This window comes from Cibotium barometz, chromosome 53, assembly GCF_041138505.1.
Source record: "Cibotium barometz isolate CiBa-2024 chromosome 53, ASM4113850v1, whole genome shotgun sequence".
In the NCBI taxonomy this organism is placed as follows: domain Eukaryota; kingdom Viridiplantae; phylum Streptophyta; class Polypodiopsida; order Cyatheales; family Cibotiaceae; genus Cibotium; species Cibotium barometz.
Genome location: NC_141098.1, coordinates 14679409 through 14695400, shown reverse-complemented (window position 1 = coordinate 14695400; position 15992 = coordinate 14679409). Strand labels below are relative to the sequence as shown.

General features: G+C 41.2%; 1 protein-coding gene across 6 annotated transcripts in view; it reads left to right on the top strand.

Annotated features, from left to right (window-relative positions):
* The window catches only part of LOC147608333 (DNA (cytosine-5)-methyltransferase CMT3-like), a 91893-nt gene extending 78261 nt beyond the window's left edge, over positions 1-13632 (top strand). For 5 of the 6 annotated variants that reach the window (XM_086788965.1, XM_086788968.1, XM_086788969.1 and 2 more), the window contains 10 exons: positions 4707-4793; positions 5516-5581; positions 5725-5811; positions 5916-6000; positions 6208-6311; positions 6388-6489; positions 12159-12202; positions 12373-12442; positions 12518-12621; positions 13265-13632. In XM_086788965.1, the coding sequence (XP_086645091.1) occupies positions 4707-4793; positions 5516-5581; positions 5725-5811; positions 5916-6000; positions 6208-6311; positions 6388-6489; positions 12159-12202; positions 12373-12442; positions 12518-12621; positions 13265-13475 (960 nt within the window). In that variant the 3' untranslated portion in view covers positions 13476-13632. The remainder of the gene's footprint in view (positions 1-4706; positions 4794-5515; positions 5582-5724; positions 5812-5915; positions 6001-6207; positions 6312-6387; positions 6490-12158; positions 12203-12372; positions 12443-12517; positions 12622-13264) is intronic. The other variant, XR_015264437.1, reaches the window with a different exon arrangement.
* Positions 13633-15992: the final 2360 nt, after the last annotated feature.

Sequence of the window (15992 nt, the reverse complement as noted above, 5' to 3'; positions counted from 1 at the left end):
TCTTTCCCTTCTGTGTTTTAGGGTTATTTCTGCTAGAGGTGACAGAACATCCTCTGTAGTGCCGGCTGGTCTTAGTCCGCCTTCTACCCATTCCTTTATGTCTGTCCATAGTGTTGGTGAATTGTGTAGCAGTTGTCCCAATGGCATTTGCGCAGAAGTGGACAGTACGATTGTGAGACTTCCTATATCTCTGGGTTCTCTGGTAATTGAGGTTCCTTCCATGTATGTCTCTCGTATCCATCCCTAGGGAAGGAATGGATGGACTCACCCTACGCATCTTCCTCAAACATTCTTGACATTGTGTTCCCTTTAGATCCCTCTTCTGTCTCTTCTGGAATTAGAGTAGGTATGTCCAATTCTCTTTCCCTTGTTGGCTCGTTTCTTGGATACATTGTATCTTTGACCTGGTTAGCTCTTAGCTTGGCTTTATAAAGTCATTGACATTCTTCTACTAAGGCCGTGGCATCCTCGAGATTCCTTATCTTCTCTTCGGCATTTGGGTATTTTCCCGACTCCTTTAGGGGTTGATGGTCTTTCCCCTTGCTCCTCTAGGTCAGACTCTTTTTGGTTGATCGCTTGATCCCCTTCTTCTCTCGATTGGGTGGATCCCGTGTCGATCGTATCTTCTTTGGATTAATCCTGGATTGTGACCCTGGTGTCACCCTTATCCACATTTTTCACTCTTCTTCTCCGACCAGTTTTGGAAGTGGTCGCATCTGCTCGGTTCTTTCCCTTGTCCCCCAACTGGGCCTAGGCTCGTGTCAGGACATTGAGTGGTGTGATATTTCCAAGCTGCACACTAATGGTCCGGATAGTGGCCTGGTTAGAAGTGGAAGTCAAACCACTTGCGTGGTATGGACAATCCTTGATCAAATGATCAATACCACATTTAGTACAAGTTAGTACTAGCTTGCCATTGGGCGTAGGAGTCAATTGTTGGGATTGGTACGTGTGAACCACATTCTTGTTTGGACACTCAGTAATTCGATGAGGCCCACCGTAGCCAAAACATTGTAGCTCTTCTCATGTTTGAGTCTATGTCCTTTCCCTTCCACTGTATCGTGGTTTGAAACACAGGTATTGGCATGTTATTCTGTAGGACATAGAATTCTCGTGCGATCTCCGTAGCTTCCTCATAGTACTCTCTACTAAGTTCTACTTCACGCACCATATCAATATCTTTTGATGGCTCTTCAATCATTACTTGGTTGATTTTAGCCTATGGTGGTTGTGGTGGTAGAACAAGTGGTGGTAGAGGTGAAGTGTCCTGTACTCGAAACATCCCTCTAGGTGAATAGGAAGAGTTGGACTGTCCTGCAGCTGCAGTGATTTGCACAAGTGGTGCTGGTAAGGCTAATGGAGCTCTAGGTGTCAGCAGCTGTGCAACTGTTTGGAACCTTGGATATCTGCACATGGAAGTGTTGTGATTCCCTAGTTTGACACAGTGTACACAATAGAGTAGTGGCCTTACTCTTAACTGTGGACATTCGGTGATAGTTTGATTCAATCTACACACAGAGCACCACACCAATTTCCTATGGGAGTAAAGATAGGTATGCCCATGCCTAGATGTTTCTCTTCTCTCCTTTACCTTCAATTTCTCTAGTATTGCATTATTGAGCTCTTCCACAGTCATGTTTCCGACTTGCTTGCTCCGAGTTTCAATCTCTTGGTGACTCGAAACACGCAAAGTCGTTGTCGCCGAAGATGTTCTGACATCTTTTGGCTGTGGCAATTTCAGTATATTATCTTCATATTCAATTGCGAGTTTGCAACATGCATCTATAGTAGCCGGTCGGGCTAATACCAGATAATCATGCATCTTGTGGTCTCTAACTCCTCTTCGGAAGCAAAGCAATAACTGATTCAGCTCTCGACTTATCCCTTCCTATCTCCACCATTACATCCCAGCTTTCCTTCATCATCCATGACTTTGCCCATGCCAGCTTCCCCTACACCACATGCTCCACAACAAGTTTGCCAGTGGGATTCCAACCCCATAATGGATGGTATGATGAATAGTGCAAAACCACCATGCTTCCACCTCTTACACGAGAGGAAACATGGGCTGATTTCAGCACATAAGATGCAATGCATCTTCTGTAAATTCACTTGCAGAAAGAAACGGGCATTTCTCACTAGACGAGAACAAGAGTTATACTAGCTCTTTTTGAGCGAGGACAACTCAGAAGCTTGGTGCATTCTTGAAAAAAAAAAAGCACCTACACCTATCATAGATCCTAGCCTTTGGGAAGCCTATGCACGACAGCTGTATGATGTACCAAACCAACCTATACCACAAATGTCACACATCCCTTGGCCTACATCATCTTATCTCTTTGATTCCCCCAATGTCACTAGGGCTCTTAAAAAGCTGCATAATGGGAGAGCAAAAGATCATGAGGATCTATGTGCGGAACAGTTTGCCCACGGGCATGACGTATTGGCTCCCATTCTTGCCAGTCTTTTTAACAAAGCAGTCTATGAAGGCTTCCCACCCTCCTAGACTACCAACACCATTGTCCCAATCCACAAAGCAAGAGACCCCACGGACCCAAGTAACTACAAGACTATCATGGTTGCTTACACAATGGCCAAAATCTATGGGGCAGTACTAGAGGACATGATGAGCTCTATGGCAGAGAGGATGGGAAAGAGAGCATCAGGCCAAGAAAGCTTCAGGAGAAACTTCTCCACGCTGGACCATGCTATCATAGAGGAGGCAAGGTCCTCAAAGGGACACGTGTATTGCTGCTTTGTGGATTTCCGCAAAGCTTGACTCCGTCCCTCATAGGACGCTTGCAGGAGCTGCAGTTCTCACATGAGATGATATGGGGTGTGATGGCACTATATGAGGCAGTACTCGGCTGAGTATGTGCACCCGGTGGGACCTCGGGAGATATATGTAGCACTATTGGGGTTAAGTAGGGCTGCCCACTTTCACCTACACTCTTTGGCCTATACATTGATGAGATCACATTATTTGTGGATAGTTTCGGAGGTAGAGGTTCACCATTGGCTTAGACAGTAGTGCCCATATTTCTATATGCTGATGACATTGTCTTGATATTAGATTCAGCCGAGGGTTTACAAAAACACTTAAATGCATTGGACATATTTTGCAGGGAGAGAGACCTTATGGTCAATTTGGGCAAAACCAAGGTTATGGTCTTCAACACATCTTATGCAGTCGCCTCACGATTTTCTTTCATATACAGAGATGCAATGTGGAGATTGTGCAGAAGTATGTGTATCTAGGAGTCACTTTTACAGGCCCTTTGAGTTCCCAGGATACACACGTCACATGCTATGCGTACCACGATCGGCCAGCTTAGGGTATCCTCCCACCGCTTCAGAGTAGAGACTGCCAAAGCTAAGAATATCCCACATGAGGAGAGGACATGCACAGTATGCATCACAGGAGCAGTAGAGGATGAGGCCCATTATATGTTTAGTTGCCCGGCTTACTATGAGATCGAGGGGAGATTCCACTGGCTCTTCCAAGAGGGATTCGGACCACTCACACAGGTGATATAGTTTGAGGATCAGAGGTGCTTGGGCATTTACTTGATGGAGCTCAAATGACAGAGGAATGTAGTGTTGAGGCAGCATGCTGAGAGACAACCCTGGCTCCGATAGGACACCTCACAGAGAGCCATCACAGATTTCTTTGTGGTACACACATCCAGAGCGGAATCCACTACCCACAATAGTTCCTCTACTACAACAGTTCCCATGCACCCTTGCTCACGCCCCCAAGGCAGCAACTAGGGGGAAATATGAATCTCTACAGGACCTGGAGGCATACATGAAGATAGTGGAGGACAACACCAAGAAGTTGTTGGGCAAATAGAAGGTGGTGTTGGACAGGGTCTTAAACCAACATGAAAAAAAGTTGGAAGGCCTCCGCAAGGAGATACAGAGCAAGAACAACAAGATTGAAGAATTGGCAGCACAGGTGAACCACTAGGAGGAGGTGATTCAGATGTAGCAAGGGATGATGGAATTAATGGACCTCAACTTGGGCATTATTAACTCGAATTACTTAGCTAAGAGAATACAAAGATGATGCATGCCTTTATTGCTAAAGCTGTTCAGTCCAAAAAGCTTCCATGAGGTACTTGATCATAACTTGAAATACTTGGGCGGGCATTGAAAATCCATCTTACAATTTTCAAAACATAGACTTGATGAAGGTTAGACTAAATAACATGCCTTTTCAAAACAAATTAAGGCTTGGATCCTGCTTATTTGTTCAGCTTTTAAGCCAATCCCCATGAAGGACCTCAAGATGGCCAAGATGCACTTGCACTTTGTAGGGCTCTTCACGTAGATATGGCGATTACAAAAACAAAGGATGGTGAAGGATGGTGACAAGTAGTCAGCAAGGCGTATGACTTCTATATCCTCATTGGAATGACAATCCCTTTGAATATCAAATCCATTCCAACACACAGATACCTTAATGAATTGCATTGCAAGAACCTCCACAAAATAGATATGGTCTTTCTTGAGCACCCGTGTATCAAATGTCTTAACCTTCGTCTGAACTGACAAATAATCCAATACACCCTTCGAGTTGAGGGTATGGTCCAATCATTATAATAGCACTAAGGGCTGTAATCTCTTTCATCCTGATTTTGCAAGAAAGATTAAATGATTGATTGAGCCAAGTTTAAGACCAATCTTAATATTTTCAACTGCAGGCAAAAGTTGGCCTTCTGGTTGCTGGATGTTATGGGCTTCCACAGTTCCGCATGAGATTTTTTCTTTTAGGAGCTTCTCCATCTGAGGTAAAAACAGTCCAAATTTTACTTCTTCAAATTTAATACACACTTCTTCCCCCCGCTCCCCCCCCCCCTCTTCTCTCTCTCTCTCTCTCTCTTTTGTGAGGGTAGAGCTCTCATTGAGGATTTTCAAAGTCCAAACCAAATCCAAAATAAAAATGAAACCCAGATGTTTTTAGTGAAGATGACTGTACTTGATGCTTGGCCTCTTAGATTTACTAGTTGATTAGTAGGATATACTTTCAAAGAATGTTTTCTTTTGCTAGATCATATATTCATCTCAAGACCAGCACACTCTTTACGTTACTTGTTTGTTCTCATAAGTAATTTTGGCCTTCTGTAGACATCAGTATAATTCTCTCTCTCTCTCTCTCTCTCTCTCTCTCTCTCTGTCTGTGTGCGTGCACCGGGGGGGGGGGGGGGGGGGATGGGGATCAAGGACATGCTCCGATGAGATGCGCCAACTTGGGAGATGGATTTGTGGGTAGGTACTCTACACATGATTTACTCTGCTATTTGGATACATTACTGTACAGACACTCTTTTCTCGGGAGTGTTTTTTCTCTCTTTCCATGTTCCCTTTAGCCTATCCATGGCACACTTTTGGTCTCATAGACCCTTTGAGTCTTTTGTAGGTGTTCTCTCTCTCTCTCTCTCTCTCTCACACACACACACACACACATGCGTACGTTCCCTAAAAAACAGTTGCTCGTCTTATTTTCCTGCAGGCTCTCCCGGCATTCCCACTACCAACACATGATGTACTCAAAGGCTGTAAACCTTCTGAGTGGGAGGTATTCCTGTTTAGCAACCTATGGGGTCCTCCAATGATCAAAGAGAGTATAGTTATGGTACAAGAGGAAAGTAGCCCACTAACAATCATAACCAGAAATTTTATAATAAAGGCTAGTTGTTTCTGTTTTTGGAATATCTGCAGAGGAATGTTGTTGCATATGATGACAACTATCTTCCACAGCTAAATGAGGCCATTCTTCTACAAGATGCAATATCCGATCTTCCTCCAGTACATACTTCATCCAAAAAAGAGCTCAATTCTAAGCTTTTTAATTTTCAAATGACAACTTTGACTTTTCCAAAAACTAACACATGTTATGTTGTTTTGGCCAGGTCAAGAATACGGAGAAAAGAGAACAAATGCGCCATACCAAGTCACCCTTAACAGAGTTCCAAAAGTTCATACGTTTGCCAGAAGGTTGTGATGTTTTTTTATTGTTTTTTGGGATCATCTCAAAAATGTTGTACTATGAAAAGCCTGGAGATGTCATCATATACTAATAGCTTTAAATACTGTATAGTGTGATCTTCACATAGTCTGTTATTGCTCTGGTAACCTTTGTAGATATGCTAAGGCCTGGTAAACACATTCAATGATATAGCATATATTGTTTCACATGTGCAGAAAGCAGCGCTGTTCAAAAAGCTAAAAACTTGGTTCAAGATCATCGGCCTTTGGTGCTTAACGGTGATGATTTCGAGCGCATGCGCAGAATACCCAAGAAGAAGGTGCATCTTTAAATTGTGCACACTGCATGTATCATAGAGTTTTCCTAAATGAAACAAATATGATATTTGTGTATAGGGTGCCAACTTTCGAGACTTGCCGGGAGTTCGGAGGCTTTCAAATGGAACTGTACAGTTGGATGCCAAAAAAGTTATCAAGCTTTCATCTGGGAAACAGTTGGTAAGAGGGTCAACTTATTTAATATGACACATTGGTAACCAAAAAAATTATTAGCCAGGAATTCAGTGACAAGTTTCAAGTCTTTTAAGTTGTGACTTGGAGGTTCTGTACTTCACAAAATTGGCTTCAACTCTGTGAACTGCACCACATAACTGCTCTCTTGCAGCCCTCTGCATGTGGATCACAACAAAGATGATTTTTTTCCATATTGTCATGACTTTTTCTCGCACCTCAAAAGATACACTTTCTTTCACTCACCTTCCTTTTTTCTTTTTTGCCAAAAATGAGATTCCGATTAACTATGAATAGAACTATACATCATGACCAAAGGCTAGAAGAAACGTCATCCCAGAATGCAAGGTGTATGCAGCCAAATATGGGGATACAATGGTGCTATGAAAGTCTAGGAGTAGCCTAGAAGGAGTTCCCTCATAAAAGCACAATGAAGACATCTGATCGGGCAACCGCCATAAGGCCATAAACTCAAGGAATCATATGTTAAGCATTCAAGAGAAGGGTCAATAAACCAACGCTTCCTTAAGTTGCCCACTATTGTGAAAGGCTGTCTGGTCCATAGTAGCATGGAACGACGTTCCATAGTCTTGGGAATGAGGGAACATGTTCCATAACCTGTGTCGTTCCCATTCCCGTTCCGGTTCCGCATATGTGCATCCTTGGCTAAAGGCATTCTGGGTCTAATTTTTGAGTAAATTAGAATTTTGTATTTTTCTATGATCATATTATATCATATGAGAGTGGTGTATGACCTTGCATCTAAAAGGCTTGGCAATATATGCCCTTGCATCTTCATAGCTTGCAAATGGTAGCCATATAGTGATAGCGTGTCTTTCCCATTTTCTTCCGGGTTCCTGTTCTCGTTCCAAAACAGACTCTCATTCCATTTGTCCATTCCCATTCCATGTGAATATGGTCTGGTCGCACCAAGAAAGGGATATGGAGAATGACTCAATGAGGAAGTTCTCCTAGAGGATCAGAGATATGCCCATACACAGTATCTTAGAGGGAACATCTTGATGCAGCCATCCCTCATCAGTGGAATACGAGCATTTTTACCACGAGTGTCGTCCATGCTGGGATGATGTTTTCTCCAAGACTAGAGTGCCCTCTGCAGGTATTTGCCATGTTGGGTCAGGAGGGGATTTACAATTTACTCCATTCAACCAGGGTGCAATTGGTGTGTTCTCATCATCAACAGAGAGGCAAAACAACTCTACTACATAACCATTGTATATAAATAGAGGCTCCTAAACCACAAGTGGGCTGTATGTGAAGTGATTAGGGTGGTTCAAAATGATCAAAAAACACCATGGTGAAGCATAATGAACCACTTAAGCTAGAAGGATTAAAACATTGATTAACATAAACATAGGTGTGATTAGCAGAATCAAGCACACATTGTATTAGATGAGTAGCCTCTTAAATAGGCATCAATGGTACATTGCTTCTCGAAGAAAACTCGTGGGAATAAACCAAGAGGGCAACTCCTACATCATCTCCTAAACCTCCTCCAAAAAGCCTAGATTATCTCCACCTCTCCATAACTCATGGGCTCTAACTTTTAACTCAATTACGAGTGCCTTTACATGGATAAAATCATAATGAACCTTAGTCTCTTGCTCTCGAATGTGATAAAGGATATTTTGGAGTATTAATCCAACACCCCCCCTCGATAAAATATCCAAGACTAAAGTTGATGACAATGCTAATCCTAGTTGCTGTTTACAATGATGAATATGATGACTACGTTGGTGTCCGTAGGTCTTACTCCAGTTAGGTCTACAATGCCATTTATGATGCCAGATGCTAGATCCTAGTTATGTTTACAACTAGTTTAGGATACGGGAATGAATTTGGAAAGGGTAAGTTCTCTTTTAGAAAGCCCAGCTATCCAAAAGAAAGTTGACCTTATGTGAGGCTCCTGCTTCTTCCTTTGCTTCATCTTCACTTTAGTTTGCTTTCTCTGCATGTAAGGCCTATTTAGCCTTTTTCTTAAAAAAACAATTCTTCTCTTCATGGTTAGCTTTTCCGCAAAAGTTACATGACTTCTTAGGAAACTCCTTTTTTTGAAAAGGTCCTTTGAAAGATGTCTTTGATCCATGTTTCTTGAAGCCTCCTTGGTTCAAATAAGCACCCCTATTGTAAGTGTGTCTTGTCTTTGCTTTTGATAGTAGGAGAAATTTGGACTTAAATTGGGTCCCCTAAGGATTTTTACATTTCTCTCTCTGCAAAAATGGGCGCACGGTAAAATTTTTATAAATCAACTCAGAAGTAAGCGAAGTTTGGACATTTGGAATCTACTCTTCGAGACCTTTCCAATGATATATAGCATGATGGACAATTGTGCATATTTAAGAAGTCCTCAAATTTTGTGATGATGTAATATATAACGTATCATGTGAATCACTAAATTGGGAGACTTCTTGAATATGAGAAATTACCTATCATGCTATATATTATTGGAAAGGTCTCAAAGGGTAGATTCCAAATGTCCTAACTATGCTCACTTCTGAGTTGATTTGCAAAAAATTCACCAGGTGCTCATTTTTGCAAAGAGAATGTGTAGAAATTTTTAAAGGATCCAATTTGAGTCCAAATTTTTGCTAATGTATTCTTCTCTTCTTCAAGTAGAGAAGTCTCTATATCCAATAGTGCAGTAGAAGGGAGGTTGGTGAGTGTGGTAGCAATGTTACCATACTCATCTTGTGGTAGACTCTTTAGGAGTACTAGAGTAACTTCATCATCTTCAATGTGTTTGTTGATTCCTACAAGTTGGGTTAGAATGCTCTTCATATAATTTAGATGAGTGGGAAGAGAATCCCCCACATTCATTTTTAATTCAAAGAACTTTATAAGAAGAGAGATTTTGGAGTTCTTGGCTTGTGCTCCAAAAAGTGTATCAAGTGTCTCCTAAGCTTCATTTGAGGTTTCTTTTCCATCGATATGGTGGATGAGATTATCACTTAATCGTAGGATTATAATGGCAAGTGCTTTTTCATCTTTGGTTAGCCATGTAGCCTATGCATCCCTTATACTTGGTTTTTTATCTTTACCATTTACAACATTCTACAAACCTTTCTTCATCAAAGTAGATTTAACCTTAGTTTGTCATGTGTGAAAATTATGTCCTTCAAACTTATCTGTTTTAGGTCAGTAAGCCATTGTAGGGAAGTCTTACTTTTGAGATGCATACCAAACAAGCAGTGTCTAGTGCTTTATAAATTTGAATGGCAATACAAACTAGCAAGGCAATCTAGAATTCACCCTCCCATACCCATGCATGTTGTTGCTAAAAAAAACACTGAGATCCATAGCCCTTGTATAAGCATAGTAGTGTAGTTTCTTTTTGATTGTTGTAATCTTCTTTTTGATGTGATTTCTATTAGATGATTCACTTGAGCTTGGCATAATGAAAATTTAAAAGAAGAATGAGCATGAGCTTCCACTACTAATGAGTAATAAACTGCTAATGATCAATGAGCTTCCAAAAATAATGGGCAATCACAATGTGAGTTGATAGAGCTTTGTAACACCTTCAAGCAGGAATGAATATTCAATTGCAGAGAAATTCAGAGATTAGGTCCAATTAACCTTTGATTAGCGGAGCTCTCTTACTGGTTTCTGTGCAGACAACAGTGCACTAGTGGAGAATGAATAAGACCACGTTATGCTTCTTTGTTGTTAAAATGCTTCAAGTCAACCAAATAGCAGTGAGTCTTGATGAGGTTGAAAGCTTTAATCACAAGATTAACCCAAAAATGAAGTGACTAATTTTGATTTTACCATAATGGCGTTTTGAGAAGTGCCTAGACTTGAATGTCGAGGTAGAAAACCTCCATTGCCAACATTGGCATTACCATCGTGTCGGGCATGCCTGAAAACCTTTGTAGCCTTTGGGAATTAGACGATTTCGTTGTGACGAAGGAAAGATCTCCGCTTTTCTCAGAAAAAAACGCGCTACAATTTTGCCGTTTGTGAGCTCGATGTGGAGGGCTTCTTTGATGGGCAACAAGCGTGTAGACATGGCTTCGCTCTCAAGATAGCTCACTCAATGATGTTGAGTGTGGGTTGATTTCCACCTTCCACTGAGTAGTGGTATGTAGGAGAAGCTTAAAATATCATAATCTTGATTAATTTTGGGATTAATCAAGATAATTAGTTGATAATGATACTAATGGAAGTAGTAGCATGGCTTTGATACCAAATGAAGTGATTAGAACCACATGGTTTTGATACCAAATGAAGTGATTAGGGTGGTTCAAAATGATCAAGAAGCACCATGGTGAATCATAATGAACCACTTAAGCTAGAAGGATTAAAACATTGATTAACATAAACATGGTGAATCATAATGAACCACTTAAGCTAGAAGGATTAAAACATTGATTAACATAAACATAGGTGTGATTAGCATAATCAAGCATACATTGTATTAGATAGTGGCCTCTTAAATAGGTATCAATGGTACATTGCTTCTCTGAGAAAAAGAGAAAACTCATGGGAAAAAACCAAGAGGGGTTGCAACTCCTACATCTCCTAAACCTCCTCCAAAAAGCCTAGATTCTCACCACCTCTCCAGAACTCATGGGTTCTAACTTTAAACTCAATTATTGATGCTTTTACATGGATAAAATCATAATGAACGTTAGTCCCTTGTTCCCTAATGTCATAAAGGATATATTGGAGTATTAATCCAACAGTATGGCCTTCTATGATCTGACTATTGACACATGACACCTGTACCAGCATGACCATTGCATATAAACTGAGGCTCCTAGATCACCTCATCGAGGGAGAAGGTGATACTAGATTTCTACCCTTACACCAAGCGGGGCCACTTCACATTGGTCTGCCATCCTCACATAGAAACTGGCTCTAGAGCCGAGTGATTTCAAGGCCTTGCAGCATTGGTCTATGAGCCGTATATGTATCTCTGCTTTTTAACTAGAGCCGCTTGCAAGGTGTCCCTAAGATGGGCATGGGCTGGTCTTCTTGCCACAACCAACTAACAAGAGTAAAGGATGTGCTACAACAGAAAAGAATGAGGTGCTGAAGCCATCATCTCCTTTCAGAACATCCTATTGGTCCAACCACATGGACCAAGGCCACCCGCGAAATACCCTCTTTCAGTTGTGAACCCCTCATTGCTTTTGACCTCATGCTATCACCTTGGTTTGTAAGATTACAGATATCAAACAATCTTGCTGCCAACTCCAAGACCATTTGCAAGCCGCTATGCTCACAGAGCAGGGCTGTGCCAGAGACATCCAGTTCCTTGGTCACAGCTCCATTCGGATCAAGTAAGATAAAATCATACAAAGGGAGATCACCATTTCCCCCCCATTTGTTCCGACCTTTAGGCATGTGTGTGACAAGTTCAATGCCAGAAAACTACTGATTCGCACCCAATGGAGCCGCAACTATGTCTCATACACATGATCATTGTGCCTTATACGGGGCTGATCTAGGGTATTGGAGAAAGCCCATTTGAACTGTGGCCTAGGAACCTCAAAATCAGCAGCCAGTGAGGAGGGAGTAGGTAAGGTTTTTACAAAGGCCAAAAGTGGGTCTTAATGTTGATGTGTATGTGAAGATCTGAGAGAAGCTTCCATGAACATATGATTAAGTATCTCACATGATTGTGCTTGTAGGTTCCCGACTATGCATTGAACTACTTGCAAGGGAGATCATCAAGGTAAGGAAACAATCTGCTGCTTTTTCTTTTTGAATCAAATGAAATCATAAGAGTATCGTACTGAATGATAAGGGTTTCAGTTAACTTTCTCGTCACATTCCTTGAGAAGAACATACCAGTTTCACACTGAATGCTGCCATCTTAAGCACATTTTCTCCTTGCTTGTGCAGACCTTTTGGACGGATTTGGTGGGATGAGATTGTTCCAACTGTTATGACAAGAACTGTTCCCCATACTCAGGTTTCGATCAATCGTATCTTCTTTATTAGGAGATATTGATTGCCACTGTGTAATGATGTCAATCTGCATTTCCAGATTATCATACATCCTGCACAAGATCGGGTCCTTACTATTAGAGAGTGTGCGCGGTTGCAAGGCTTTCCAGATCATTACAAGCTTGCTGGGCCAATTAAGGAGAGGTGATGGCAGCAGCTCAAGAGAATAGGTGGCGTGTGTGTGTGTGTGTGAGAGAGAGAGAGAGAGAGAGAAAGAAAGAAAGAAAGAAAGTCATATTAACGTCCATGGAATGCCTTGAAGGCATATGGGACCAAAACCAGGTACCTCACAGTCATTACAATCCACTTCGGGGTGCACTTAGGTACAAGCAAAAGATTAATGAAAACCCTAGGATGATAAACAACTATCTGTGATACAAAAAATTGCCGATGGCACAATAGAATGCTAGTCAATTGGGTTTAGGCTTACGGAAGTCCTCGATTATTGCCCTTCCGTCACGGTAGACTGCCCACTTTCCAGCGTGGCGGGCTGCTCGGACTTTGGTGAGTTCTGCACTTTTGTTTTTAAGCTGTAGGGGAGTTGAGTTCATCCGCTAACCAGAGCCTGGTGCCCTGTAATGATTTGGACTGTCGGAGAACTTGGATCTAGTCCTGTTTATTGCGAAATGCAAGTCCTGTTTATTGTGATATTTCGCAATGGCATGCTTCCCTTTCTTGACAATGGTCCATGGGTTGTCTATATCGATGAGGGGGAGGGCCTTACTCTGAGTCTCATGCGCGTACGTGTGATACCTCTAATGTGCTTGGTGCTGGTTTGTGTGTACAGGTATCGGCAGCTCGGGAATGCCGTGGCCGTACCAGTTGGAAAGGCTTTGGGTTACACATTAGGCCTCGCAGTACAACAGCTGCACACAGATAAGTGCGAATTGGAGCTTCCATTGGATTTTCCATTCAGAAGTCCGAGTGGTAGCGCAAGGATGCAAGCCTCCACCTTCCATAAACCGAATCTACGGCCGCGCAAGCTGCAGCGTCTGTAGGAGACACACACACGCCAGACGGTCGCGTACGTACCCACCAAGCTTTGTTACTTTTGATATTTTCAGATTTCCATGCGTATATTAATGACTGCTATAAGTGTGTGTGATGTAAGTGCTTTTTTGATATATTGAGATTTATTTAATACCCGGACATCAACCTTGTTTTTCTTTCCCTGAAATTATTGTGTGCCCACATCCATCATTATTATTCATCATTATGTCTCACATGAGAGTCCCTTGCATGCATGCATCTTGCACAAGAAGGTAGTAGACCTTGGATTATTACAAAGGTGATTAATGTTTTTCCTCAAAAAAGAGTCTCCTTTTCAAAACACATCCAATGTTGCTCACATCCATCATATTATTTATCATTACAGGTAAAATTCCTTTGGAGCATTACAGCTCTATAGAAGATTAAAAGCTATTCTTTGTTTAGGCTCTTCAGATTAAAAGCTATTCTTTGTTTAGGAGGCTCTGCGGGAAAATAGGCCATCCATTACCAAGGACGTGAATGTTTTGGGCAGGGGCTAATTAAGGGTAGGGCTCAAGTAGAATTCCTTTAGAGAATTACAGGTCTATAGAAAGATTAAATGATGTTCTTTCTTTAGGTTTTTGTTTAGGAAAATAACCCTTCCATTACCAAGGAACATGAATATGGCAATATAGTGTAAGGGTCGAATGGAAAAACAAAAGCCTTCTAAGTATCAATATTTTTTCACATATCACTTAACATTTATGTCTTGGTGGTGAGCTGTCAAACTAGTGTTAATTAATTTGATTGGTTTTCCAAAAGTGTGCATTGGTTGTCTTAATTTTTTCATGACTGGCCTTGTGTGTCAACCAAGGTTGGCCACATAGCTATGTTGCACTATGAGCAAAACACAAGGCGAGCAAGTTCCATCATCGTTTTTGTTTCAAATGGACCTAGCATGAACATAGATGTTACCTTGAAATCTCCATCCGCTCTGTCAAAATAAGCCATGTGGTCCTATCAGCATCACATGATCATATATAAAGCAGGGGTCAGTACTATCCAATCATATCCCAGGCTTCTGTGAAGAGTGTCCATGGTTTTTAGAATGTGACTCCCAACTTTTTTAATATGTTCTTCACCTCACTATGTTAACCAGTCTCTATGGCCACATAAATGTCTTTTCCAAGGTTTATGGTCACTGGCTACGCTTGGAATAAGGCTTAAGCTATCTCACTGTGGGTGCTAAGACAGTGACTCGTTCCTCCCTTTTTAGCCCTCACCAAAAAGAGTTAGTGCTAGGTTATCATCAACACCACGATACTGCTTACTCCTGCTACTACTTGTTTACACTCCATGTCTCATTTCCTAATCTAAGTTATGTAATCACTTGGAGATTTTGATGTTCGTGCTCTCCTTTTACTGCAAGATCCTAGATATAAGGGTTTTGGGCTTTCTTGTCCTTTGCATGAAACTAACATGGCCTGTGAGATCGTGAGCCTACAATCACCCTTGTGGTCACCCTGAAGTCCAATCTATTTATGCAATTTTCAAGTGTGCCTTAATTTCCTCTTCCCAACTTCCTTCTTGTGGCATAATGGCCTTGCATCTATTCCTCAAGTACCTCAAGATTATCGCCACAATGGGACACATTACTCTTATAGTTCAATCCCACAAGCCCTTACTCCATTGCCTTGATTGATTCCACTTGCATTCACTCTAGATTACACCTCAAGCAAAGAGGGTTTGTTCTTTTACTCAAGAAGCTCTTATGCATGCATGCTTGTTTTTCACAACCATACATAAAGCTTAAATCTTGAGCTAAACACATCAATTTGCTCAAATCTTGCAAATCAAGAGCTTGAGTGAAAGCTAATTCACTCAAACACATTGGGGCAAGAAAATCATACAGAAAATCACATTAGAGAGTAGCAAGCATCATTAATAAATAGTAAAGTTTTTTATAATGCAGTGTGAGGTCCATTAGTAAGATGAAAAGCAATAAATAGCATAAAGTTTTTGATAATGCAATATGTGGTCCACATGTATTAATAAGATGAGTGTGGGTGGTTTACAATTGTCTAGTGTCCACAACTCACTTTTATCTTGTCTTATTCTCTACTAAAAGTTCTCGATAATTAATTAAGCCTATGGCACATTATTGAGCATGAGCATAATTGTTTGTTATTTAACGGAACATAACAATGTGGATTTATGTCATGCATCTTGGTTTTGCATGACATCTTGTCATGCCGTCCAATTTCGCACCACATTTGTCATTGGGAATTCATATTATAGTTGTAGATATCCAATTGATGTTGAATCTATAGTGTGAACATGTCCCGGCACGCATACCCCCTAGTGTTGTACATTATTCTATAAGCATAAATTTTTGTCATTTAATGAAACATCTAGCGGAACATGATAAAATGGCTTTTCATCATGCAACCCAATTTTCGCACAAACTTGTGCATAGTCAATGTAGACAACATCCAATCCACATGAGTTGTGTTGAATCTACAATGAACACATCCCATGTTTCCATG